A 24,912-nucleotide genomic window follows, 5' to 3' on the forward strand; every position below is an offset into this window, starting at 1 on the left:
GTCAAACAGTCGCCCTCACTTTGAGAGCAGTTGCGTCGGGCCAGTGCGGGCTTCAACAAATCTCTGGAGGGCCAGAGGCTCATTGACTGGGGGTTTCCTGAGGGCCGCATTGAGAGGCCTTGAGGGCCGCAAGTGGCCCCAGGGCCGGGGTTTGGGCACCCCTGCTCTGGAACAACTGTTCTACCATCCTTCACTGCAAACTGCTCTTGAAACTTTGAAGAGCTTACAAACAGTTCACAACATAAGGAACAGGGCCCTAGCATACAATATCTCTTGTATAACTATACAAACGCCAACTGGATTATGGCCTGTATGCGTCATATACAGAATCCAAAAACATTTACGTACTATAATGAGCTCATAAAACAATGTAAGAAAAAGAGACAATGCAAAAAGAGTTGAGATGAATAAAATATGCTCAATCAATCTTTCTTGTGAGTGCAAAGAAACTTTCTCTGTACTTTTGCTTTGCTGACAGTCCTCCATGAAATGAAATACAGTGTACTGCAGCAGACTTTTGGCCTCCTAAATGAAATGCTAATACAACACTATTTCAGAAGTTTATCAGCAGCTACCACCTTCTTCTGCAGCCTGAAGGACAAACTCTGCCCTCACACACGTGCACACCACCTCCCATCGAATATGCTATAGCAATTTCCCATTAGGTAACTCTATATGCTGGCTAGGCAAGAAAAATCCCATTGAAAACACTGGGTGACACTTTTCTCCTCTAGAAATGAGTATCATCTTCCTCATAAGGGTTTTATGAAAGCAAAAATAATATAAGATTTTATTTTCCACAGTATCTTTATGAGATCCTATTTAACCTTTTATTATTCATGTCTCAGCATGACAGGCCATCAGACACACTTCTTTGAAATGGCTGCCAATGCATAGGCGAGTCCAACTCTAGCTTGTTGCAATACCAGTAGCAATAAATAATTAGCTGCATGTCCAGCATGGAAGTTATAAACCACAATGTCACCAAAGTTCATAAATCTTGATGTACTTGAGCTAACAGATAACGACATTTGCAAAAAAAAAAAATGCAGCATCTCCAGAATTCCATTGGCTCAAACAGGCCAATTCCATCTCCTTTCCCCAACACTGACTCCAGAGTCGGGGGGGCGGGGGGGGGGGACTTGGTGCTTGTATATGCACAAGCACTTGCATGTATACCCAAATATGCAACACATACACCAACTGGAGGATGCTCTTGCATCAGCATCCCAGCAGCCTCATCTGCACTCCATAACATGGACTTCCAGAGAGGTCCAAGCACCTTTGCAGGAGACTCTGAAGAAGCCCAATTGCAAACGTGAAAGGCAGGCAAAGGCAGCAATAGCATGTCACTTGCTTGAGTGATGGGGGTTTCAGTGTCAGCTGGGCCCTTGACCTGCTTTCATGTTCTGCTGTTTCCCCCACCACCACCACCACCAATGGACATCTGAACATTCCATGGTTCCTGGGAGCAACTGATCATGCTCAGTTTGTATAAGACTCGGCATCTCCTTTTGGGGGAGGGGAGTCCATTTTCCTTTTCTGTTAATTTCCACACTGACCTGTATACAGTAGACTCCACCAAATATGATGTACATATAAACATTCTATTCCTATTGTCGGCAACCTTCAGTCTCAAAAGAGTATGGTATCGCGCTCTGAATGGTGGTTCTGGAACAGCATTTAGTGGCGCTGAAAAGGCCGATTCGGGAGTGACAATCCCTTCCACACTGGGAGCAAGTGCAGTCTGTCCCTGGTCTGTCTCCCTGGCTATGGGCCTTCCTTCTTTGCCTCTTTGCCTCAGACTGTTGGCCAAGTGTCTCTTCAAACTGGGAAAGGCCATGTTGCACAGCCTGCCTCCAAGCGGGCCGCTCAGAGGCCAGGGTTTCCCACTTGTTGAGGTCCACTCCTAAGGCCTTCAGATCCCTCTTGCAGATGTCCTTGTATCACAGCTGTGGTCTACCTGTAGGGCGCTTTCCTTGCACGAGTTCTCCATAGAGGAGATCCTTTGGGATCCGGCCATCATCCATTCTCACGACATGACCGAGCCAAAGCAGGCGTCTCTGTTTCAGCAGTGCATACATGCTAGGGATTCCAGCACGTTCCAGGACTGTGTTGTTTGGAACTTTGTCCTGCCAGGTGATGCTGAGAATGCATCCGAGGCAGCGCATGTGGAAAGCGTTCGGTTTCCTCTCCTGTTGTGAGCAAAGAGTCCATGACTCGCTGCAGTACAGAAGTGTACTCAGGACGCAAGCTCTGTAGACCTGGATCTTGGTATGTTCCGTCAGCTTCTTGTTGGACCAGACTCTCTTTGTGAGTCTGGAAAACGTGGTCGCTGCTTTACCGATGCGCTTGTTTAGCTCAGTATCGAGAGAAAGAGTGTCGGAGATCGTTGAGCCAAGGTACACAAAGTCATGGACAACCTCCAGTTCATGCACAGAGATTGTAATGCAGAGAGGTGAGTCCACATCCTGAACCATGACCTGTGTTTTCTTAAGGCTGATCGTCTCTCCGATATAAACATAGAAGAGTGATTTTCAAACAGTGCTCTGGGAAATCACGGCTACCAAACTTCCCTTGCAATGTTCAGTCACAGGGAACTGTTGTGTATGTTCAAACAAACTCTCAGTTCAACAAAGGCAACAAGAAGGGTTAGGGCCAGATTTAGGAGCTGTGGGGCCCAATTGGAAATGCTTTTATAGGGCCCTGTCATGAATATGTACAGTTTAGGCCTAATAGCATGTACAGCCTGAACCAAAGTAAAGCAGTAACAGAGAAGTGGTTTGCAGTTCCTAGTTGCAAGGATGTGAGTAACAACAGCCAACGGAATTTACAACTCAGTGGGAGTTTAACTGCATTAAAACCCATTTTGAATGCCAAGGATTTGCAAAGTTGAGGGAAATAATGACTCTGAACAGGTGCAGAGTGCATTTTCCTCACAATGTTCACTTGATATATTAAAATATATAATTTTAATCCCACCCTTCCTTCCAACGAGATAAGATAGCATACATGTGTTTCTCTCACAACTACCCTGTTGGGTAGATTAGGTTGAGAATGTCTAGCCCAAGGTCATGCACTAAGGCTGCAATCCTATGCACACTTACTTGGAAGTATGTCCTAATGACTATAATGGGATATTATTCTGAACAGACATGCATTAGAATTGGGCTGTTTGAAGAGTCAATAGTACTATACAAAGGCAATAGTACTACACTATGCTGAAGAGGACTACAATGAGAGATTACTGGGAGAAAGCAGAAAGAGTTTTATCCACAATATTCTGAAGGAATTAGGGAAGTAAGGACAGGTCATGCAAGGATAGGGTATTGCAAAGAAGCTAATGTGTCACAGGCAACATTGCTGGGGCACTGACACCCAGTCTACTGAACATGAGTTCCCCACTTTTTCAGTGTTTTCCTCGCAGGCCCTTACAAGTTCAGACAATGACATTTTCTATGCCAGCATGCGCAGAACTTACCCACTTGAGCAGGAACAAGCTGCCAGGCACTCCACTAAGGCTTCCAAAAAAGCAGACACAGGACTGTGCTCCAAAGCAGGCACCCTCCTAGCCTCATCCCCACACCCAGACAAGTATATTCCAGTTTTATCCTACAAGAATTGGCTGCAATCCTATACACACTTTCCCAGGAGTAAGCAAGCATTGGTTGATCATGATAGGATCATCGAAGCAACGACAGCTGACCTCCCCTGGCTGGAACAGGGAAGGCAAGAGAGAAAACTAAGAGGAAGTGGGGCAGGAAAGATTTCAACCACCTTTCCTCTCTCTCTCTCTCTCTGCCTGGGATGCTAACATACAGTACATGCATTCCCAGCAGTAAGAGCCATTGAATACAATTGGACTTCCTTCTAAGTAGACATGGATAGACTAGTGTCAAAGGCTCCTTTCCTGCCTCTGCCCTCCCCCTACGTCTTTCATTCTGCCCCCTTCTTTTTATATTGAGGGAAAGAATGAGAAAGTTGTCTTCTGTGGGGGTGGGTGGGTTGTCAGGTAGAACCCTTTTGTTTGATGAACCTTTAATTTGTTGTACACATGTAGTAAAGGAGTGCAGCACTTCTGGCAATCCCCCCCACGCTGCCACTCCCAAGAGAAGCACCAACAACTGCCAGTGTCTTTAGCCATGTTTTAGAACAGGGGTCTCCAAACCCCGGCCCAGGGGCCAGATGCGGCCCACAGTGAGCCTCTATCCGGCCTGTGGCCAGCCTCTTGTCCCCTGAAAGCCTCTGGCTCACTTGACTGAACATGACCAGAGCTGTGCTCTGCATCTGGAGAGGGTTCTGAGGGCTGGAGAGGCTGAGTGAGTGAGCTCATTCACTCATTAATTCATTCATCTGAGTTTCATCTCTAATTTATTTATTTAAATTTTATATTTAATTTTTTTTTCTGGCCCTCAGCACTGCACCAGATATTTCATGCGGCCCTCTGGCCAAAAAGTTTGGAGACCGCTGTTTTAGAAGAAGGCCTCTCGGGGGGGGGGGGGGGGATAAGACTTGCTAGATGGAAGGAAGTCACATTTTAATACAGGCAATTTCAGCAAGAAGACTGATTCAAGCGGAGAAGCAGTAATTTGCCAGACAAGGTGTGAGCCTCCTTCCCCATGACTTGGACTGCAATCTTATAGTTTCCTAAGAGTAAGCCTAGGAACACAATAGGACTTCCTTTTGAGTAGACAAATACAAGCAGACAGAACCTCCCCCCCCCCCCCCAGAGGATCAAAGTACTGTTGGCTTCCCCCTCCAGATCCTAAGAAAACCAAGCAAGAGATCAAGTAAACACTGTTCACTGAACATAAGAACATAAGAACAGCCCCACTGGATCAGGTCATAGGCCCATCTAGTCCAGCTTCCTGTATCTCACAGCGGCCCACCAAATGCCCCTGGGAGCACACCAGATAACAAGAGACCTCATCCTGGTGCCCTCCCTTGCATCTGGCATTCTGACATAACCCATTTCTAAAATCAGGAGGTTGCGCATACACATCATGGCTTGTACCCCATAATGGATTTTTCCTCCAGAAACTTGTCCAATCCCCTTTTAAAGGCATCCAGGCCAGTCGCCATCACCACATCCTGTGGCAAAGAGTTCCACAGACCAACCACACACTGAGTAAAGAATCTGCTGCTACTCTGCTGCTGTAGCCTAAAGAAATACACTGCTGTATCTCCTACTCACCACAAATGGGGGGGGGGGGGAATAGTTGCCATTTAAAGTCAAAAACAAGGAGAGGAGGACATGGGGCAAGAAATGCTCTTCAAACAGCCACTGTAGGATGTCTTCTAACCTCCCAAACTCACAGATATAAACTATCACGTGGGTTTTGCAACCACACATTCAAAACTCATGTGGAAGAATTGGAAATCACTGATTAGGAAAACAATGTGGCAAAGAGATACTTGGATATTCCATGGCATGAAACCCATCGGAGAAGGAAACCCATTTGAATTTTGCACTGCAATGTCAACGTATTCTGTGGAAAATGCCTATTATCGCATGGACTGGGCCTTTGGCCTAATCCAGCATGATTTTTCTTATGGATTTCTGCAGGTGCAGTTTGGGCCAAAATCTTCATTTTTCCCCACTGATCTGGTTAGCTTTCAACTCTACAATGCAGTCTTTAAGCTGTTCAACAACCACATCATGTTTATGTTCTGCATCGGCCCCTAACACTTGTATATAGTATTTTTAGTGCTTTTATGGAGCCACTTTATCCTGAGTCAGACTTTTAGTCCACATACAAAGTACCACCTACAGCAGGGGTCAGCAACCTTCAGGCAAAGAGGCCGGATGTTTGGCAGTAACATAATTATGTCACCAACGAACTTCCAGGTTGCCAAAGCGCCCAGAAGCATCTATGTGGAGCTCAGTTTGGGAGGCATTGCCTCCTGCTGAATATGCTGCATGCCAGACAAGGAATAGCAGAGCTGCCTGCCCAGGCTCACAGAGTCCCTATGCTCTGCAGTTACCTGTCCAGCATGCAGCAAATTTAGTGGGAGGCGAAGCCTCCCAAGTTGAGCTCTGTGCAGATCAGATTATCTTGCCAGATCTGGCCCTGGCCGTAGGTTACCAATCTGATCCATAGCAATTAGCAGCAGTCCTCTGGATTGTCCGATTTTCCAAGCCGCATCCAAAGGTAGAAAGGATTGAACCGGCCACCACCTGCATGCAAAGCAGATACTCTACCACTCAGCAGCTACCTGTCCTCACTCATTATTTTGATAACAGTGATCAAGATCAGCAACAATCCAACCTTTACACACACTTTTCTGGGAATGAGGCCCATTAAGCACAATGGGACTTACTTCTGAGTAGACATGCATAGCTTTGCACTGTCACATCCAAGAGGGCAGCTTGCCTTATGAAATTCACGTTCACGTTTTTGAAGTTCAGAATTTAGCCACTGCTCCAAGAATATGGCACTAAATAAGTTCCAAAATAATAAGAACATTAAAAGAACCCTGGTGGATCAGACCAAAGGCCAATCTAGTCCAGCTTTCTGCATCTCACAGTGGGCCACCAGTGCCTCAGGGAGCACACAAGACAACAAGAGACCTAAATCCTGTTGTCAATCCCTTGGACCTGGCATTCTGAGATAGCCTACTTCTAAAACCAGGATACCTGGCGCATACCCACCATGGCTTGTAAACTGCAATGAACTTTTCTTCCAGATGAAATCTGTCCAATTCCCTTTTTAAAGGTCATCTACGCAAGATGCCATCACATCCCATGGCAAGGAGTTCCACAGACTAATTACACACTGGGTAAAGAAAGTTTTCTTTTGTCTGAGCTAACTCTCCCAACACTCAATTTTAGTGGCTGTGCCCTGGTTCTGATGTTGTGGGAGAGGGAAAAGAGCATCCTCCATCCACTCTATCACCATATCCTGTGGCAAGGGGTTCCACAGACACTCGGTTTCAGTGGCTGTCCCCTGGTTCTGGTGCTGTGTGAGAGGGAGAAGAGCATCCCCCATCCACTCTGTCACCACATCCTGTGGCCAGGAGTTCCACAGACACTCAGTCGCAGTGGCTGTGGCCTGGTGCTGTGTGAGGGGGAAGGAGCACCCTTCTTTCTACCCATCCCCTAAATAGCACCTGCAGCTGACACCTCTTCCCTCCTTCTTGCCCCCTCCTGTCCCATCCCCCAGCTGTCCCCTGGCCGCCCCTCCCCAGTCCTGATGCTTGAGCCCGCCCTGCTTCTCCCCTTCCTCCCTCAGGAGCTCCCCTCAGGCACCAACGGCCGCCATTTTCCTCCGCCCCGCCCCCTTCCCAGCCAGGCACGGGCAACAAGGAAACCCCGTTCTCCAGCCAGGCGGGGGGAGGGTGAGCGAGCGAGGGAACGGCAGAAAGCGGGACGCAGCAGTCCTCTCTCAACTGCTGCAATATCCCTGCGCGCCTCACAGAGCGTAAAGTAGTCCCGCCACAGAAGCCCTTCTACTTCGCCACCCGCCCCTCCAGCCCTCTCTTTGGGGAATTCTCAGACCCGGCCAATCCTGACTCCGAGGCCTCCCCCTTTCTGGAAGGGGCGGGAGAGGGCCTCGCAGCCGCTGCAACACGTCCCAGTGTTGCGTATCCCTCCGCCAGGAGCAGAGGAGGGGAGTAAAAGTAGTGCCGGCCAAGCGGAGGCTATATAAGGCGGGTGCGGCGGAGGCGCTGCCTTTTCAGTTGAGGAGAGTGGCGTTCATCGGAACATGTCAGGCGGCTCCGCGGACTATAGCAGGTAACGAGGAGGGGTGGCGGCTCGTTGGCGGAATGGGGGGCCGGCGGGCGACGCGCCAGCGCGGCTGTGACGCGGGAGGGGGCAACAAGCGGGGCGCTGACGGCAGGCGCCGCCATTATCCGCGCCGCCTCTCCTTCGTTGGCTTCTGGAACCGTCGATTCCCCCTCGTGAGGGCGACGTGGTCTCTTCCTCCCTGGCCGGAGTGGGTAGGAGAGACCATGTCGCCTTCGGAGGGGGGCCGCTCCTGTCTACCGATTCCCTCCCGGAAAGGGCACGTGGTTCCGTCCAAGCGCTGAACAGAGCCCCCGCAGAGCTCTGGAAGAGTCCATTTTCCACCCCCGCGGGGGGAGGGGCGGGCGCGGCTCCTGGGCCGTTCCGCCGGCAGCTTTTTCTGGCAGTCGGTGTGTCCTCGGCTTGCGCAGTCGGGCCTCTGGGGGGGGTGGAGCTCTCGCGACACTTGGGAGAAGGCCGAGAACAGCAGCCAGGCCTCGTCTCTCCCTGACAACCCACCGTTGCTGAGATCGCAGCGCGGCCTCCGCCGCCGCCCCGCCTCCCCGCCTGACGCGCAGGAGGGGCTTGGCGGTTCCGCAGGGCTCGGTCTCCACCCAGCCGAGGAAGGCCAACATGGCCGCCCCGGCCCCACGTGCGCAGCAGGCCTGTCCAGTGGCCCCCGCCCGTGAAGTAGGCAGCCCCTGCGCCGTCGCTGCAGAGCTGTAGGAGGGGAACAGAGCCTAAGATCCCTGCTGCACCAGGCCCACCCAGGCCAGGTGCCACGCCACATCCTGTGGCAGGGAGTTACACAGGCTGACCACTCGCTGGGTAAAGAAAGGCTTTTCCATCTGCATGCTGGATAAAGACAGTCTTTTCCCAACTAAAACCTAACATCTAGAAGAGCTCTAAAATCAGGCCTATTTAGTTCATCTTCCTGTGGGCCTGACAGATGCTTCAAGGAACACACAAGGTAACAAGATCCCTGAACCCTGGTGTCCTCCCTTGCATCTGGCATTCTGAGGTATCCTGCTTCTGAAACCAGGAGGTTACACATAACCATCACGGCTTGCAACCTACAATTAATATGTTTGTCCAATCCTTTTTAAAGGCATCTATGTCAGATACCATCACCATATCCTGTGGCAAGGAGTTCCACAGGTTTAACTACACGCTGGGTAAAGACAGACTTTCCCCAACTGAAATCTAGCGTAAAAACCTGTTGGATCATGCCAAAAACCTATCTCATCCAGCCTCCTGTATCTCACAGTGGCCCAAGAGGTGCCTCAGGGAGCATTCAAGACAACAAGAGCCCTGCATGCTGGTGCCCTCCCTTGCTCCTGGCATTCTGAGGTGGCCTGTCTAAAACCAGAAGCTTGTGTATACCCATCATGGCTTGTAAGCTGTGATGGACTTTTTCCTCCAGAAATTTTTCCAATCCCCTTTTAAAGGCACCCAGGCCAGGTGCCATCACCAGGTCCTGTGGCAAGGAGTTCCACAGACTTAATTACACTCTGGGTAAAGAAAGGCTTTTCCCAACTGAAACCGAACATCAGAAGAGACCCACTGGTTCAGGCCAAAAGCCCATCTAGTCCAACTTCCTGTGTCTCACTGTGGCCCACCAGATGCCTCTGGGGGCACACAAGACAGCAAGAGACCTGCATCCTGGTGTCCTCCCTTGCAGTAATCTTCCAGAGACTTAACTAAGCAAGACTAGTGTATAGATATTTTGTTGCTATGGTTTACAAAGTGTTTTATATTAGTACTTGGCATTAATTCTTCTTGCATGTAAAATAGGTTTATTGATGATTTCCCACCTAGTCATCCTTAAACAGAGATTGAAATACACATCTTCTCCATCCAGTTTGCACTCTTTGCCACCTGTTGTTAATGGGTAGAAATCCTGCATTTGAAGAGAAAGCACTTCTCCCTGGATGCTGAGTGACTTTCAAAGCAGGCAAAACATGATGGGTTTCTATAGTACTGTTTTACTTGAGGATCTCACCTTACTGGCTAGCTGTTTAATAGCTGCTCACTACTGATGGGATGGCAGTTTCCATAATGGCAAATGTCTGCTTTGAAATAATCGACCATTGCACTTGTAGAGTTGCATCCATAGAAAAGAACACTGTAGCTGAAGGGGATGTCACCAATGTCTTTTATATTTTAACAGAGACCATGGCCCGGAGGGAATGGACCCCGATGGTGTCATTGAGGTTAGTATTTAAATAATACAATCTGAAGTATTATGGAAATATATTTTGATGAGTGGAGTAAAAATATATTTTTTTCCCTGCAGAGCAATTGGAATGAAATTGTCGACAATTTTGATGATATGAACTTAAAAGAATCCCTCCTCAGGGGCATTTATGCTTATGGTTTTGAGAAGCCTTCAGCTATTCAGCAACGTGCGATTATTCCATGTATCAAAGGTAGGCAAATAGTTATGTGCTTAATATTAGCAGTTATTAAGAATTGGTGAAGTACTGTTCTCAGTCCCAAGTCTTCAGCATTGGGGTGGAAGTGAAACACATCAAATCTTCCTTGAAAGTGAGATGATGGTATACCATCTTTCGGGACTGACCTGAAATGGAGATAATTATTGAATTGCTGATCACTTAAAGGAAATTGCAGTTTAAAACTGAATCCTTGATGTGGTGTTTGTGGGAGCAGTAAATATCTATCCTTTTTTTAGGGTATGATGTGATTGCTCAAGCTCAGTCAGGTACTGGCAAGACTGCCACATTTGCTATTTCCATCCTGCAACAGTTGGAGATTGATCTCAAGGAGACCCAAGCACTAGTATTGGCTCCTACCAGAGAACTGGCTCAACAGGTATTGATAGTGTAGTTAAAAAGCTGCTTACATGTTGCATAGGTTTCAGGTTACACAACTGTAGAGTAGTTAACAGATTTACTGCAAGTCTCATAACTACTTGTCTTTGGGCTGTAAATATGGAAGCAGGCTTTTGTCACACTAGCTTTTCTCCTTTAAATTCACAGAGAGAGGTCAGATGTGACAGTGGGCCAGTGATGCTGGGATGAAGAGGGATAAACAGCTCTGTAGGAGTGATAAAGGGGCATATCCAGAAGACTTAGCATAAAACAGTTTAATCTGACAGAAACATCATGCTCTTTGAGAAAAGGCACTCTTAAATGCATGCAGTTGTGCAACATGGAAACTGCAATGCACATGTGATCAGTTGATTTTTCTTTATGTATGTTAACTTTTATCCTGTGTGCTTAAGTCTTTTCTTTTTTTTGTTTTGAGCTGTAGTTTTGCAACATTACACATTTCCATGAAACTGTGTTCTTGTGAACATTATCATAAGTGCAAGTCATTTCTGGGGAGAAAATTGTTCACATACTTTTGTTTTAAAATTCAATTCTGTATAGATTCTCCTTTAGGAAAATGTAAAATGCATTACATACTTGGAGGAAGCATGCATCTAAAATGGATTGGTGTTAGCAGTTCTTATGCTGACATAGCCAGTTGTGTCTAGTCGATTTAAAAAGTGACTATGTAGGTATCATAAAAAGTAGCCATGTTTTCACAGTCCAGAAAGATGAATTGGGCTTGTTTAGGGGCCAGTAGCTATTTCCTATTCTGACCTGAAGCTAAGACCTGTTGGTAGATATTCGTTGGCAATATTTTGCTGTGTTTCTTTGCAAGTCAAGGCTCCCTTGAATGGAAAGAGCCAGCTTCTCTGTTCTGTAATAGAGACTGCCTCAGTCTGAAAGCAGCTTGAAAGAGGAGTTTCCCTATGCAGATGGAACTTGAGGGTAGGAAATGCTTTACAAATTGCATGCAAATCATCCAGTATGAGTTGCGTGTCTGTTTTGCTGTGCATACCTGGTATATTCCCTTTCATTGGGAAGCTGTGGCCAGTGGAGCTTGAAAGCATTAATATTCTAATTGAGATTTGTTATTGCAGATCCAAAAAGTTATTCTGGCACTTGGAGATTATATGGGTGCAACTTGCCATGCTTGCATTGGTGGCACAAATGTTCGAAATGAAATGCAGAAGCTGCAGGCAGAGGCTCCACACATTGTGGTGGGAACTCCAGGGCGTGTATTTGACATGTTAAACAGGCGCTACCTATGTAAGTAGTGAAAGCAATAAATTGGTGGGGGGGGGAAGCAGTTAGAAAAAGTAAAAATTAATCATTTTAAAGATGGGATTTCAAAACTGATGCATATGTAATATAAACACACTGATTAATTGGTAATTTAGTATTTTATAGTTTGTTTTTCTGCTTGAAGTGGTTAGAGCTTAGTTTACAAGCACACTTGTATATCCAGCTTTTAAGATGTTTCCTTTTCTTCTAGCGCCTAAATGGATAAAAATGTTTGTCTTGGATGAAGCAGATGAAATGTTGAGTCGGGGGTTTAAGGATCAAATCTATGAAATTTTTCAGAAGTTGAGCACAAACATTCAGGTAAAATTAAATGTGATGCAGTAATATTGGCTATTCAAATTATGCAGGTAAAGTTACAATATAGCTGTGAAGTGCCATATTGTCGTTCCCCCTGCACAAAACAAAATTGTTTCTTTACTATCCTTGTCTGTTTCGATTCCACAGCTGACAGGGACGCTTGGTTTCATACATTAGCTTTACTTTGGCCAATGTCCAAGCAGTTTCATATCAAATTACTTAACAAAGTATTCCTTTTCTAGGTTGTGTTGCTTTCTGCCACTATGCCAATGGATGTTTTGGAAGTGACCAAAAAATTCATGAGAGATCCCATTCGTATTTTAGTGAAGAAAGAAGAATTGACCCTTGAAGGTATCAAACAATTCTACATTAATGTGGAGAGAGAGGTAAGGGAGATGTTTGCTCATTTTGAACATTGAAATGTGGTCTTCTTGTTCAAGCACTGTGCTAAAACTACAAAAGCTGGGGTTATACCTTGGCTTCTGTAGTAGTGATAGCAGGGTACACACAAGAAGAATAACAAATGCATTGGATCAGTAAATGACTTGGATGGACCTCTTTCTTAATGTCCAGTGTCCTAGTCTGGAGACCTGGTGCAACACTATTAGGTCTGGAAATTTGGCTTTAGTTTCCAGTTGAGCTGCTGACTAAGGGCCAAACACATTGCATTAAAATATTTTGTTTCAGTGCATATACTCATTTAAACAACAGCTGCCCTGGCTGTTGGATCAGAGTTGGGCTGCTGTTATGGTTACTCTAACTTGGGAGGGTGAGATTGTGTTAGAATCAAAGGGTTGTAATAAGCATAAGAAAAGGTTTGCAATACCCTGTTTCTATGCACAAATGTCCAAATATTGATCTGGTTTCCACTTAGCATTCATTCCTTCCTCACTTAAATCTTGAAGTCACCTATAGTTGCAAATCCATATTCAGTGTGATGTGTCATTTGATGTTTAGCCTCATTAAGATGTAACTGTGTGCTCATGTCCACTACTTAATTTCACAGGAATGGAAGCTGGATACTCTCTGTGATCTGTATGAAACCTTGACCATTACACAGGCTGTTATTTTCCTTAATACAAGGAGGAAAGTAGACTGGCTTACAGAGAAAATGCATGCAAGGGACTTCACGGTCTCTGCTCTGGTAAGAGTTGATGTTGAAGAGAAGTTCTGTGATGTTATTAATAACGATGCTATTAGTAGGAAGCAGCTTTCCTAGTCCCAGTGACTGTTTCTGACCTAATTTTAGTAGCAGAATTGTGGAGGCTAGGAAAGACTTCAGGACAAGCGGGGGGGGGGGGGTTCACACAAGACTCCCTCAAGTTTAAGTGCGGATTCTTAACCTTAACCTCCCATCCTAAATGAGTTTTCTTGGATTATAGCGTGCTTGAGGCACATAACGTGATAATAAAGGTGGTTGTCCTATTAGAAGTCATCTATATTAAGGAGCAGTTTAGCAAAACCCAAGCGGCTTATGAAACTAGTCAAGTCTGCATGTGTCAATAAATTTATGGATGCTTAATGTGTCATAACAAGGTGTTCTATCTATGCAGCATGGTGACATGGACCAGAAGGAGCGGGATGTTATCATGAGAGAGTTTAGATCAGGATCAAGCCGTGTTTTGATCACTACTGACTTGTTGGTAAGTATCAGTGTGGTCTTGTGTGTACTTACCCAAAGCTGTTTCATATAGTTCAGGTTATTGTAACCTGAACTGCTAAAGCTGTTGGAAGAGTAAAGGCCATGCTCCACTATGGACTTGCATTATTGTAGTTCATTACTATAACATGGTCAACAAAATAGATGCCTTAATTCCAAGCACACAGTAAGTTTTGTTTTATCGTAATTTGTTGGCTTTCTGTGTACAGGCTCGTGGCATTGACGTGCAACAAGTATCATTGGTTATAAATTACGACCTGCCAACCAATCGTGAGAACTACATTCACAGGTTAGTTGGAATTCTCACTGTTCCAGTATTCAGTGGTGTTAGAATCTGCATTCTTTGCTTTCTTGCATTACCTGTGTGTATGTAGTGTGGAGAAGATGGGAGGGGCAGAGCTTCTTGGTTAGCCAATGAAACAAAACAGTGGGAAAACTTAAAGATAGCTTGATATATTGTATTGATACATTGCTAAGGTTCTAGTACAATTTACCAGCTGCTGTTAAAAGTCTGGAGAAATTCAGCTTTGGTATTGTGTGGTGATTTTAGGAAACCAGCTTCCAGAGACTTAGGCTGTTTCCAGAGTTGCTAGTAGTTTCTTATTAGAATTAGATGTAAATATTTGCCTCTTTCAGCTTGTTTGATGTTGCTTTGGAAGCCTGTTTGCTTTCCCTGCTGCTTTTTGGTTCTTACAGTGGGATTCTTTCTCTGTCTTCTAGTAGAACTTTCAGTTTTATCTCCCTAGGCTTTAGTTAACTTTCTTAGTGGCTTTGTCACTAAATGAAGTAAACTGTACCTTGTTACTTGATGTAAAAAAATACAGGAGTCGCTAGTCCAGTTGATGACGAGATGGTGCTCAGAAACGACGGCGTAATTTAGGACGTGGATTCGTAAGCGGCACACTGTTTGAATAAAGAGCGAGTTGGTATTTATATACTTTTCTTTTGTAATTGTTGTGAGCGATGTTTTGTCTTATAAGCTCTTAATGGTTTGGCCTGGCCTGATGGAGGCAGGAGTTGTGGGTTTGTCAACCTGTACATCTAATGTGTGCCCTGTAAATGTTTTTGTAAAAACGAGTTGTTTGGTTTCCTGCCAAAAAGTTGCTAAGTTTTCCCACTGAACAAGATTGTTGTGTCTGAAAAATTAATCATAGCATAATGTCTGGCTCTAAGGGATTTTGTTTGGTCCATTCAGTCTTGATGGTTAAAGTTATGTAATTTGCAAGCTGACATCAAGCTCTGCCCATGTTCAGAAGGATGTGGTGTTGAGAGATGAGAACTTTTTTTGGCCAAAGTTCTCTAGAGATCAAGGTGGGAATTGATTTCCAAGTGGAGGTTTATGTTGAGTATAATGGCTTAAGTCACTAAATCTAATAACCTTTCTGTAGTCTGGCCATTTGTCAATACTCACTAAATAGAGCTGTGCAAAATCTTTACCACTGATTATGGGTTTGTAGCAACAAAAGTAAGCTTTACAATGAGTACTAATAACAGTTTCTGACCCTGAAAACAGGTCACCGAAATTCATAAAATAGGCTCTTCACAATCTTTCCCCTGTTCTATGCAGGATTGGCCGAGGTGGTCGTTTTGGCAGGAAAGGTGTGGCTATAAACTTTGTCACTGAGGAGGACAAGCGGATCCTTCGGGATATTGAGACTTTCTACAATACTACAGTGGAGGAAATGCCCATGAATGTGGCTGACCTCATTTAATCCCTGGGATGAGATGTTTTTGGAATGCAGTGCTCGCTGTTGCTGACTAGGCGATCCACGACGCGCATTGTGCTTCTTTCTTGGGATACACTGAATCTTGTCTCAATGCTCATTACGGATCAGAAATACAGATTTTTGATAAGCAAAGCGACATTTTGTCGTGAGCTTTTGTGGGGAGAGCCTTTGGCTTTCTCCTCTTTAGGGTTTAGACTGTTGGGGTTGGGTGGAAAGCCATGGGGTCTGTAAATTTTTTCTTTATTAGAAATTTATTTCCTAGTTCTTTAGAAGTGGTTGTGCTAGATGTTCTTTATCATTTAATAATTTACTTATGGACTAAAAGGTATAAGTGCTGTATAAAATCAGCCAATTATGTTAAACTGGCATACCTACCTTTATTGTGTTATAGTTCTATATTAGACTAATTGGAAAGGCCTTTCAAAATGACTAAACTTTTATAAGAGCATTAAAATGCATTTTTTGTTTGCTATGTATTTATTGAATAAAGTATTTAATTAGTGTTAAGTGTGATCTGGACCCTGTTGCTAAAACCCCAGCAAGCAATCATTAATTGTCTTAGTTAGGGGTAAACCCATTAAAATTGCCATATTGCACATGTCTTAATGAAGTTTGAATGTTAATAAAATACTTATATATTCACTTCAGTGGGTGAGCTGAATTGCTTCTTGGAAGAATAGTGCCTGCTGTCAAAGTTCACACTTCCATTGCTTGGGAAATTAAGGTGCATGGAGCATGACCTCCTAGTAGGGTTGTTGAAGAATACAGAGTAGACCAGTGGTTCCTAAACATTTTCAGTTGGTGGCTCAACCTACTGGGCCACTGCTCCTCATTAAGGCTACAATGCTATACATTGGGGGGGCAGGTTTTGCATGAGGCTTCTAACTTTAGTAAGAAGCACAGGGCAGATGAAATTTTGAGTGTGTAAAAAAGTGTATACTGGCAAGCTTTCTGCTGCTTATGTTGCATTGCTGATTTCACTGCTGTAGGTGGTCTGGGAGATATGCAAATAAACCACACCTCACCTCAAGTACCACTGGCCTATACTTAGATCTCTTACCATTGCAAATTTTATAGTCCCAATCCTAACAAACACACTCTATGGGGGGGGGAGGCCTTCTCAGGGGCTAAGGAACAAATGTTCCCTTACCTTGGGCTGTATTGTGCTGGAAGGTTGGTTAGGATCAGCTGTTTTATTCTGCAGCTTGGAGCAATAGAGCTGCTATACTTGTGCCAATTTTAGTGCTTTGAATGTTTACTCTGAAGTAAATTTCCTAGCTCTCAGGGTGTTCTGTGCTCTTACACTGCACAGACAGACCTTTATTTTAAATGCAGAATGCTTAAGACTGTTCAGCTTGCAGTCTGGCTGTAAACTAGAGTTTTTGCTTCTAGGCCACAAGTAAAGTGTTTTCTGGCTCCTCTTACTATAGAAAATGATGAAAAAATTTAATCCAAGCTATGGTAAATGTTATAAATTGAGGCTAGTTTGCAGTAATTCAGAACTCTTCTGGGGTGGTAGTTACAAGCTGTTAAAAGGCTACTGGTAGACTATATATTTTCTCTTTTGGGAAATACCTGGAGCACTACAGTCTCATTGTCAAGCCAGTAGTGGGTTGACAGGAACAGATAATGTCAAATGCAATCTTTTCCATGAATTCAAATGGGTTGGCTCATGCAAACCAAGTCATTACAGGAATTTGGTGCTTGCAGTAAGACATTCTAGAAGTAATTAAGTGACAAGCACATAATTAGAAAAAGCTATGAGTAATGCCAGGCACCTGCCCATACTGTCCATTAGGAGCAAAGTGAAAATAAATGTCACATATACCAAGTCATTGTCTTCTAGATCCTTCAATATCTGGGGATGGCAGCCTAATTTCATGTAGTGGCCACATAATACTCATAGTACCTGTTGAAGTGAAGCGCTGGAAGTGACATTAAGCAGCTAATGGCCAGAACTATGCACTTTAGATAAAATGCAAATCTTGATCATTTTTTTCAAAATGAGGGAGAGCCCACCTGCAGTTTGCCTGTTCAGCCAAGGCATCACTGCAGAAGCAGTGCTAAAAGGGCAGCCTGTATGAAAACCAGGCTCTAAGCTAGTGATTTTCAACCTTTTTTGTCTCATGGCACACCCACAAGGTAACTAAAATTGTCAAGGCACACCTTTCTGTTGGGGGGCTCATATGCCCAATGATCCTATTAATAAATGACCCTACAGCACACCAGTGTGCCATGGCACAGTGGTTGAAAATGGCTGCTCTAAGCAGTGTCTCTCTCACCCTTCATCTGCCCCCTTCCCAAATGTGACTTACATAAGCCTCCTGGAGCAGAAATTGTAATAAAAAGGGGACAATAAGCAGTAGTAATTACCCAAATAGTATTTTATTACAAAAAGTGCAAATGACCAGATGTAGGTTCTTCCTGCAGCCATCACAATGAAATTGTTCAGTTTTGAGTTAGCTGCTCCATCACAACTGCACAGACACTGATCAATTGCAAGAACTCATCAGAACCATCCACCAAGCACTTGTCTGCCTCCTGCAAGACAAGGTACAGAAAAGGTAAAAATCGTCATGGAAAACAAGGCTAGCAGTGGCTAAATGGTCAAACACAACATGAACCAGTCAGAGGAGTGACAGCATCTAGGGACATCCGGTTGGCCACCAGGAAATACGAGTGCTGAACCTTTGGCCTGGTTCAACAGTGCTCTCATTTTCAGGTGAGCAATAGCTAGAGAAACAGTCTCAATATTTTTGCACATCTTCCTCTGCATACAATAGCTTTCAGGCATATACAACAGGAGTTTCAAGCTGTTGAGACTCCATAAATTTGAACTTCCTCATGCACTCATATGAAGCTTATAATAAAAAAAGACCTTGAATGTATGCAAGATACTCATACTTATCAACTTTGAGTATAACCTTTATTTGCAGCAGGGGCATCTTAATATGTTTTGGAGCCAAGTTTTCAAATTGCTACTCTTCTCGTTGCCTCTAAAACCTCACCCCCAGGCCAGCTGGTGATTTACTCAATACTTTCCCCACCTCTCCTCCCTCCAGGAGAAGGACAGGAACAGAAAAGGGAGAATCAGCAGCTGCCATCTTTAGTAGTAGTAGACTACTATGAGATAGGACTAGTGTGACATTTATGCAAAATCTATTTGTTTTAAATTGGGGCAAATAAACCCCATGACCACTACAGAAAGAGTACAATGCAAAAAGCTTTTTTGCTCTCATGCATAGAGGGGGTGGAGAATGCTGAAACAAATGAGCTAACAACTTTCACCTGACAAATTTGCAAGCCTATTATTCATGCTCTCTCAGCTACTATACTACTACCATAAAAGGAAGCCTGCCTCATGCAGAAAGTGCCCCCCTCATCTGCCTGCAACTGCTTATGAGGAGTTTAATAACATGTGCAGGTACAAATACAGTAAAAGATTTCCCATGGTCTGTAAAACACACAATCTCCCACAAGGATGACTATCAGATACAACTCTGACACATCATACATGCGTAGAGCATTAAGTTCAAGAATAAAAAGAACATTCTGAACTGGCATCCAGTCTTGCTCAATGTATGTGAACCAGATGCAAAAGCCAAGACACATAATTGAAATTGGGTATAAACTACACAATTGAGAAGACTATTTACCCACAAGCATGCTTGAGCATCTTTTTACTGATTGTACACTATCCAGTGGTTCTCTAACTGTGCTGCAGCACACAGAGGCTGCAGGATGTCCCCAGTGGCCTCTTCTTACTGGGTTTCCCAGGTGCCACTATCTTGAATCACAAGTGATCTTGCAAGATCTCACATAATTCAAGATGGTGCCACCATGACCATGGTAAATTTAGGAACTGCTGCACTATGCTATCAGTCTGACGTAACCAGATTTCAGAAACAAACGTGTACGTATGAAACTGATGCCTCCGATATGCATATCTCAAAATTGAGTGCTTCGCCATGGCTGACCAAGTGTTTATTTTTAATTGTGTATACATGACTAACCACTGCAATAAACAGAAACAAAATACAAATAACCAAGACTTACAGCAAGTTTCTCTGCAATAATAGATTTCTGCTGGTCACTCAGATTCTCTCTCTCAACAATGATATCATGAAGCTGGTTTATGAGTTGTGAAGCTGCATAACCTTCATTGATTAAGTTCTAAATGTGTGGAAGAACAAAAGTAAATGAAGCTAACATTAACAGCTTAACTAGATTGTTACTGTTTTACACTAAATACCTTTTGGTAATGCAGGATAGCAGTACAAGTCTCTTGCCTCATTATCCACTGGGGTTCCATTCAGGAACCTCCACTGGATAAAAAAAATCAGTGGATACCAAATCAATGAAAAATAGCTTTAAAGACCCACTTCCAGGTTTCTTGCTCCTCTGTTGTCACCTCAGTGCATTGAGAGACACTATTCAGCCACTACATGGGGTGAATAATGGAATCTAATGGCATGAAATTACAATTATTTAACAGCACAAAGGTAGGAAATTAGATTTTGGTGCTTTTCCCCTTGTTACAAGGCATTTATTTAAAGGTGGACCTCGGTATTAATGGTGAGTCAAATCAGTGGATACTGAGGTCTCACCTGTACTCCATGACTTAAATAACCACAAGTTATAAAGCTTGGATTATTAACTCACCATGCCCCATAAACTGCATGAGGTGTGCTGACAGAGAATTATATTACAAAATACAAGCATATCAAACAATATCAACAAAAAGGTACATAAGACAAGCCTGGATGGATCAGGTCATCTAGTCCAGCCTCCTGCATCTCACAGTGGCCCACAAGATGCCTCAGGAACCACACAAGACAACAGGAGACCTGCACCTGGTGCTCTCCCTTGCATCTGGCATTCTGAGGTAGCCTAACTCTAAAATCAGGAGGTTGCACATACCCATCATGGCTTGTAACCTGTGATGGACTTTTCCTCCAGAAATTTGTCCAATTCCTTTTTAAGGTAGCTTAAATGGGATTTATCTAACACCCAAAAGATTAATTGATGGTTTAGACAACAAGAGACTATAGTGTACTAAGTACAAGTACTATGCCATTGTTTAAGAGCAGCTTTTAAATACAAATGAATTAGCAGCTTAGTGAAGTCTAGAGTTAACCAGAGCCTGAATACCTCACCAAGTGTTTTAGAATATGTCTGTGTGTCACATGCCCACAGCCAGGTCTGCTCCCTTTTGGAGAATTTTGCACTGCTGGCAAATAACTTCCAACGAACCAATATAATTTGAGAAGACTTTCACAGTGCATTGACCCCTACTCCCTGCTACTATAAAAATATCCATCACTTTATATACTCTAAAGCAGTGGTTCCCAAACTGGTAGGTCATGACCCACCAGCTTGGGAAGCCTTGTTTCTGCCCCCTTAAGGGGTTGGGCAGTGGTGGTTATGCAACTGCCACAACTGAGCTTACATTGGGGACAGAGGGTTTTGTTAAACTTACCACAGCCTGCGCCAGTCATGGGGGGGAGATTTGGGGGAACCCTGCAGACTTCAGGGCTCCCTGTGCTTCAAAAAAGACTTAGAGCAGTTCTCAAACTCCCTGAGAGTTTGAGAACCACTGCTCTAATACAAGGACCTTCCAGTGGAAGCATCGGCTGGATATGGTCCCCAAACCAATTTTATTTGGCTTCTAGCGTTCCTTCTTCAAGCCACGGTGGGAGTTCCCAGTTTCACTCAAACATTTTTCCTTTTGCTTAAGAGATTCCACAGTTCAAATGTCTCATCTCTAAAATTTTGTGTGCTATACCCAAAAAATTCAGAGCGTGTGTGTGTATCGAAAAAGTGTGACACATTCTAACTAGGTGCCACCAACATTATGGAGCCTGACTGCTATCTGGAGGATAGATTGGCCTGTAAATATAAAAGTTGTATATTCTTGCTCTGACGAAATAAAGTATCATGTCCTATTTCACAAGCAGATGTCTTATCTGCTATCTTACCAAAATATTTTACCAAGGTTCAGAAAACTAAAGGTCTTCCTGCAGAAAGACCCACTTATATTCTCCACTTCCTGTGAATGCTTGGGCTGTCTTGCAAACTTCACAAATAGGGGTTCTGTTTGGCAAACCTGGACCCAAAAGTGTCAGCTGAGCTGCATTAAAAGTGAGAACTGGTATTAGTTCACAGGTTTTGGTTACATGTTGCAGATGTGTAAGGATACCAGGAATTAGAGGGCAACAAGATGAGGTATAAGAACCCAACTGAAATTTAGATCATGTAAGTTCAGCCCCTGCCACATTCAATTATTTAAATATGCTATGCTGGAGCAGTTCACCCTTCAAATATCTAAAAAAAAATTAGGCAAGCACTTGGACAGAGTATTGTTATATTAAGACATAGAAATCTCAGGAGTTAAAAAGAACAGTGAAGAAACTGAGCTGCACAGATCCTTCCTGCACAAGTTATGCTGATCAGTGTTACCTCTTGAGACATCTGTAGCAGGGAATGCTGCTTCTCCTCTTAGGAGAGCTTTGCTGCCTAAGGTCACAGAACTAATAAATGTCAGGGAGTTCATGTTACATTTACACCCCAATTGACTTAAAGGTAAGTAGTTTTTAGTTTCAAAATGCTTACATAACCACTCCTCTCATAGCATGTACAATCTACCAACACAGAGTGAAATCATTAAAAACACGAAACCTGCCTACTGTGCTTTCAAAATCTTAAGTAAGCTACCTTTGTCGCGACTTCTAGTTTTTCAAATGCACCACTCTGGCAGGCAAGTAGTAATCCATCCAATATTTCTTTAGGGACAACCTAGAACAGAAAGTTGCAGAAGAAAAGGTGTGCATTTTTTGTTAATGTGAAGGTCTTCTGGATTTTTGCCTTCTTTCAGAGGTCATGACCAGAACACCTCTTTTCTATGGACTGCAGCAAATGTTCTTAGGTTCACACCTTTTTTATTTGGAAAAATCTTGTTGGTCTGTTTTGGTTCTCAGTTCTTTTAAAACAAATTTACAAACTAAGAGTTTCTTGAAGACCTGGGAAATCCTAAGGCTTGAATCAAAAAAGCTGCTTGGGCACACCAAGTGGAATCGTTGACTTCTTCCTTCTGAGGGGCAGATTCCCATGACATATTACAAGCTGATTTTCCAAACTGAGTAAAAGATTCCACTGGGCATGCCTGTGCTCTTGGATCCAAGCCTGAGTATCCAGCACACTGTTTGTGGGTGGGCCAATTATGCTGCCCAGTTGAAAGGCACAGAACCAAATTCATCTGAATGAACTAGAACAACAAATATTGTTCATGTCTGAATGAATGGGGGAACACTTTCCTTTGGTTCTGCTCTTATACCACACAGTTCAACCCCTGGAGTTCATTCTTCTTTATATACTGTATATATTTTTATAAATATGTGATAGAACAAGAATGGGAGAAGCATACTGATTCTGCTACACTTCCAATGTAGGAGAAGTGTGGCAGCATGAATGCTAACCATCCTGCTTCTATGACAAAAAGGTGATTAAAAATATATACGCAGAACAAAACCAAGCTGAACTTATCTCAGATTTCTTTGCAGGGCACATAAAAGATACATCAAAATAAAATAAGAATGAATAATATTTATACATCACTTTTCAACCAAAATATTCTCATTATTGTTTACATAGCAAAAGGAATGTAATTATTAAAACAAGTTACTAAGATAACTAGTGTAATTTGGTCAAATCAGATTGATTCCCAGTACAGTTTATCACATCAGCCTTTTAAATGATGATGAGAGTAAATTCTTTAAAGGTTAACCATCTCGTTTTGTAGTGTTAACTAAAATATTAGTGATTAAATGTGCTACACCAGAAACAAGATCAGACTGGGTTTATGCCACCTGAGGGTAGCATTGCAGGGATACGCCTTTGTGAGATACAGTTCCTCTGGTTTCTCCTAGTAATGTAGTAACAGGTATCTTAGTAAGGAAAATGTACCAAAAAACAAAATACTGTACATGCCTAACACCAACTAGAAACCCACAAGAATGGAAACTTTTCACTTTTGAATGAGAACTTTTGGTTCAAAGTTTCCTAAAGAGTAACTTTTGGAATGCCTCATTTTGCATCCCCAAATCATAACCTTTATTATTCAGAGCAACTATGCATACCACTATTGAAAAGCTGCCATTTCTCGTCACCGCTGTTTAGATAGCAGGTACATGATTAGGTAAGAGTCTGACATTTAACTAGACCTACCCCTGAAATTTCAGTGACGATTCTCTCAGTAATCTCTTTCCCACCTGTTAATCGTGTAGCACTTTGAAGAAGAGTAATTGCTTTCCTCAAGTCTCCTTCAGACACATGAACAAGATAAGATACTGCCTATAGTATACAGGAAGAAATAGGGTTTAAAACAGAACCAGAATAAATAATGACAAGCAGAAATGGCTGTTGAAGATCTCTTTTTGCAGCACTCATCTTCCTCTTGTCTTACAACAGGATAAATTCCAAGACTTCCTTCTCAATTACAATTTGGCAGAACACACATCTATTTGAAAGCTACAAAGAAGAGCACTTCCCAACCACTTCTGTACCTGTATTGTAGGGTTGCTTCTCCTGTTAATGTTAAATAACTCAGAAAAGTAAACAGATTTTAAGAGGAACATGAAAGCTCTTTTAAGTACCAAGTTTAATCTCATGTTCCTACGGTCACTTGTTTATTAAGCAGTCTCCAAAATGCATGTCCTGACACACACCTGTATGCAGTAAAGCATAATTACAAGCCCTGAAAGTCTATCAGTCCAGAATAGTATTGAAAGACTGTTGGAATTGATAGCTCTTGTAATAAGGATCCAAGATAAAAAGATACCAATTAGAGAAGACATATTTCACTGGACAGACCTACTGATAAAACAGTTTGCAAGTTTAAGTTATGCAGAATGTTTTCTTCAGCAAAACTAGCTAAGTAAGTCTTGTGGAGGCTATCCCTCTCTTTACTGTCTTTACTGTCACCATGTCTGAGCTCTCTCTGGCAGGGAGGAATACAGAAACTGCCCTGTACTATGACCATTAGCCCTTTCAGCTCAGTAACTGTTGGCACTGACTGGTTGTGGCTCTTTTTGTTTCTCCTACCGGGAAATTGAGCCTGTAATCTGTACATAAAGCTTATGCTCTCTCATTGAACTATGGTCCTTCCCATCCAAAGCAATAGGCCTACTGATATTTCTCCAAACAAGATCACAGTATAGTGCAACAACAGCCCTGTAATTGGCGCAAATGGGTATACTGGTTTTTGTACCTGTCCACTTGCCGCAGTACAGAGCCCCATGGCAGTGCACTGGACCCACACTGAGCCAGATTTGGCTCCGCCTGAACCTTCCGAAGGGGACCGGAGCCAGA

At 43.5% G+C, this 24,912-nt stretch overlaps 2 protein-coding genes and 3 non-coding genes across 6 annotated transcripts in view; 4 read left to right on the top strand and 1 right to left on the bottom strand.

Annotated features, from left to right (window-relative positions):
• The first annotated feature begins 7,665 nt into the window (after positions 1-7,665).
• On the top strand, positions 7,666-16,188 carry EIF4A2 (eukaryotic translation initiation factor 4A2). Of its 2 annotated transcripts, XR_010794072.1 has the most exons (12): positions 7,666-7,735; positions 9,897-9,939; positions 10,023-10,155; positions 10,419-10,558; positions 11,658-11,826; positions 12,053-12,162; positions 12,402-12,545; positions 13,166-13,303; positions 13,713-13,802; positions 14,029-14,108; positions 14,644-14,745; positions 15,387-15,476. XR_010794072.1 is itself a non-coding variant. In XM_066619540.1 (11 exons), exons 1-11 carry the CDS (start codon positions 7,707-7,709, stop codon positions 15,529-15,531), a joined length of 1,221 nt encoding a protein of 406 aa, XP_066475637.1. In that variant the 5' UTR covers positions 7,666-7,706; the 3' UTR covers positions 15,532-16,188. The 2 variants fall into 2 exon arrangements, 1 of the variants encoding a protein (XP_066475637.1); XM_066619540.1 differs by lacking the exon at positions 14,644-14,745 and having other exon boundaries at positions 15,387-16,188.
• On the top strand, positions 10,272-10,343 carry LOC136647112 (small nucleolar RNA SNORD2). The gene has a single exon (XR_010794270.1). It is a non-coding gene; the product is annotated as a small nucleolar RNA SNORD2 (small nucleolar RNA).
• Positions 12,204-12,333, top strand: LOC136647075 (small nucleolar RNA SNORA63). Its single transcript, XR_010794243.1, has one exon. It is a non-coding gene; the product is annotated as a small nucleolar RNA SNORA63 (small nucleolar RNA).
• Positions 12,585-12,763, top strand: LOC136647111 (small nucleolar RNA SNORA81). The gene has a single exon (XR_010794269.1). It is a non-coding gene; the product is annotated as a small nucleolar RNA SNORA81 (small nucleolar RNA).
• Positions 16,189-17,912: 1,724 nt separating the features above from the next.
• RFC4 (replication factor C subunit 4) overlaps positions 17,913-24,912 on the bottom strand; it is a 32,338-nt gene continuing 25,338 nt past the window's right edge. The window contains exons 8-11 of the mRNA XM_066620584.1: positions 23,770-23,895; positions 22,261-22,341; positions 19,603-19,719; positions 17,913-18,087 (exon numbers count right to left, since the gene is read on the bottom strand). Coding sequence (XP_066476681.1) covers positions 17,995-18,087; positions 19,603-19,719; positions 22,261-22,341; positions 23,770-23,895 — 417 coding nt within the window. The 3' untranslated portion in view covers positions 17,913-17,994. The remainder of the gene's footprint in view (positions 18,088-19,602; positions 19,720-22,260; positions 22,342-23,769; positions 23,896-24,912) is intronic.

The sequence above is a fragment of the Tiliqua scincoides genome, chromosome 3 (genome assembly GCF_035046505.1).
Source record: "Tiliqua scincoides isolate rTilSci1 chromosome 3, rTilSci1.hap2, whole genome shotgun sequence".
Lineage (NCBI taxonomy): Eukaryota > Metazoa > Chordata > Lepidosauria > Squamata > Scincidae > Tiliqua > Tiliqua scincoides.

Bases quoted from the DNA above. Each gene is read 5' to 3' on its own strand.
- EIF4A2 (XM_066619540.1), top strand. From the start codon at position 7,707: ATGTCAGGCGGCTCCGCGGACTATAGCAG. The intron at 11,827-12,052 runs GTAAGTAGTGAA...CTTTTCTTCTAG, and splicing joins GTTAAACAGGCGCTACCTAT to CGCCTAAATGGATAAAAATG. The intron at 13,304-13,712 runs GTAAGAGTTGAT...CTATCTATGCAG, and splicing joins ACTTCACGGTCTCTGCTCTG to CATGGTGACATGGACCAGAA.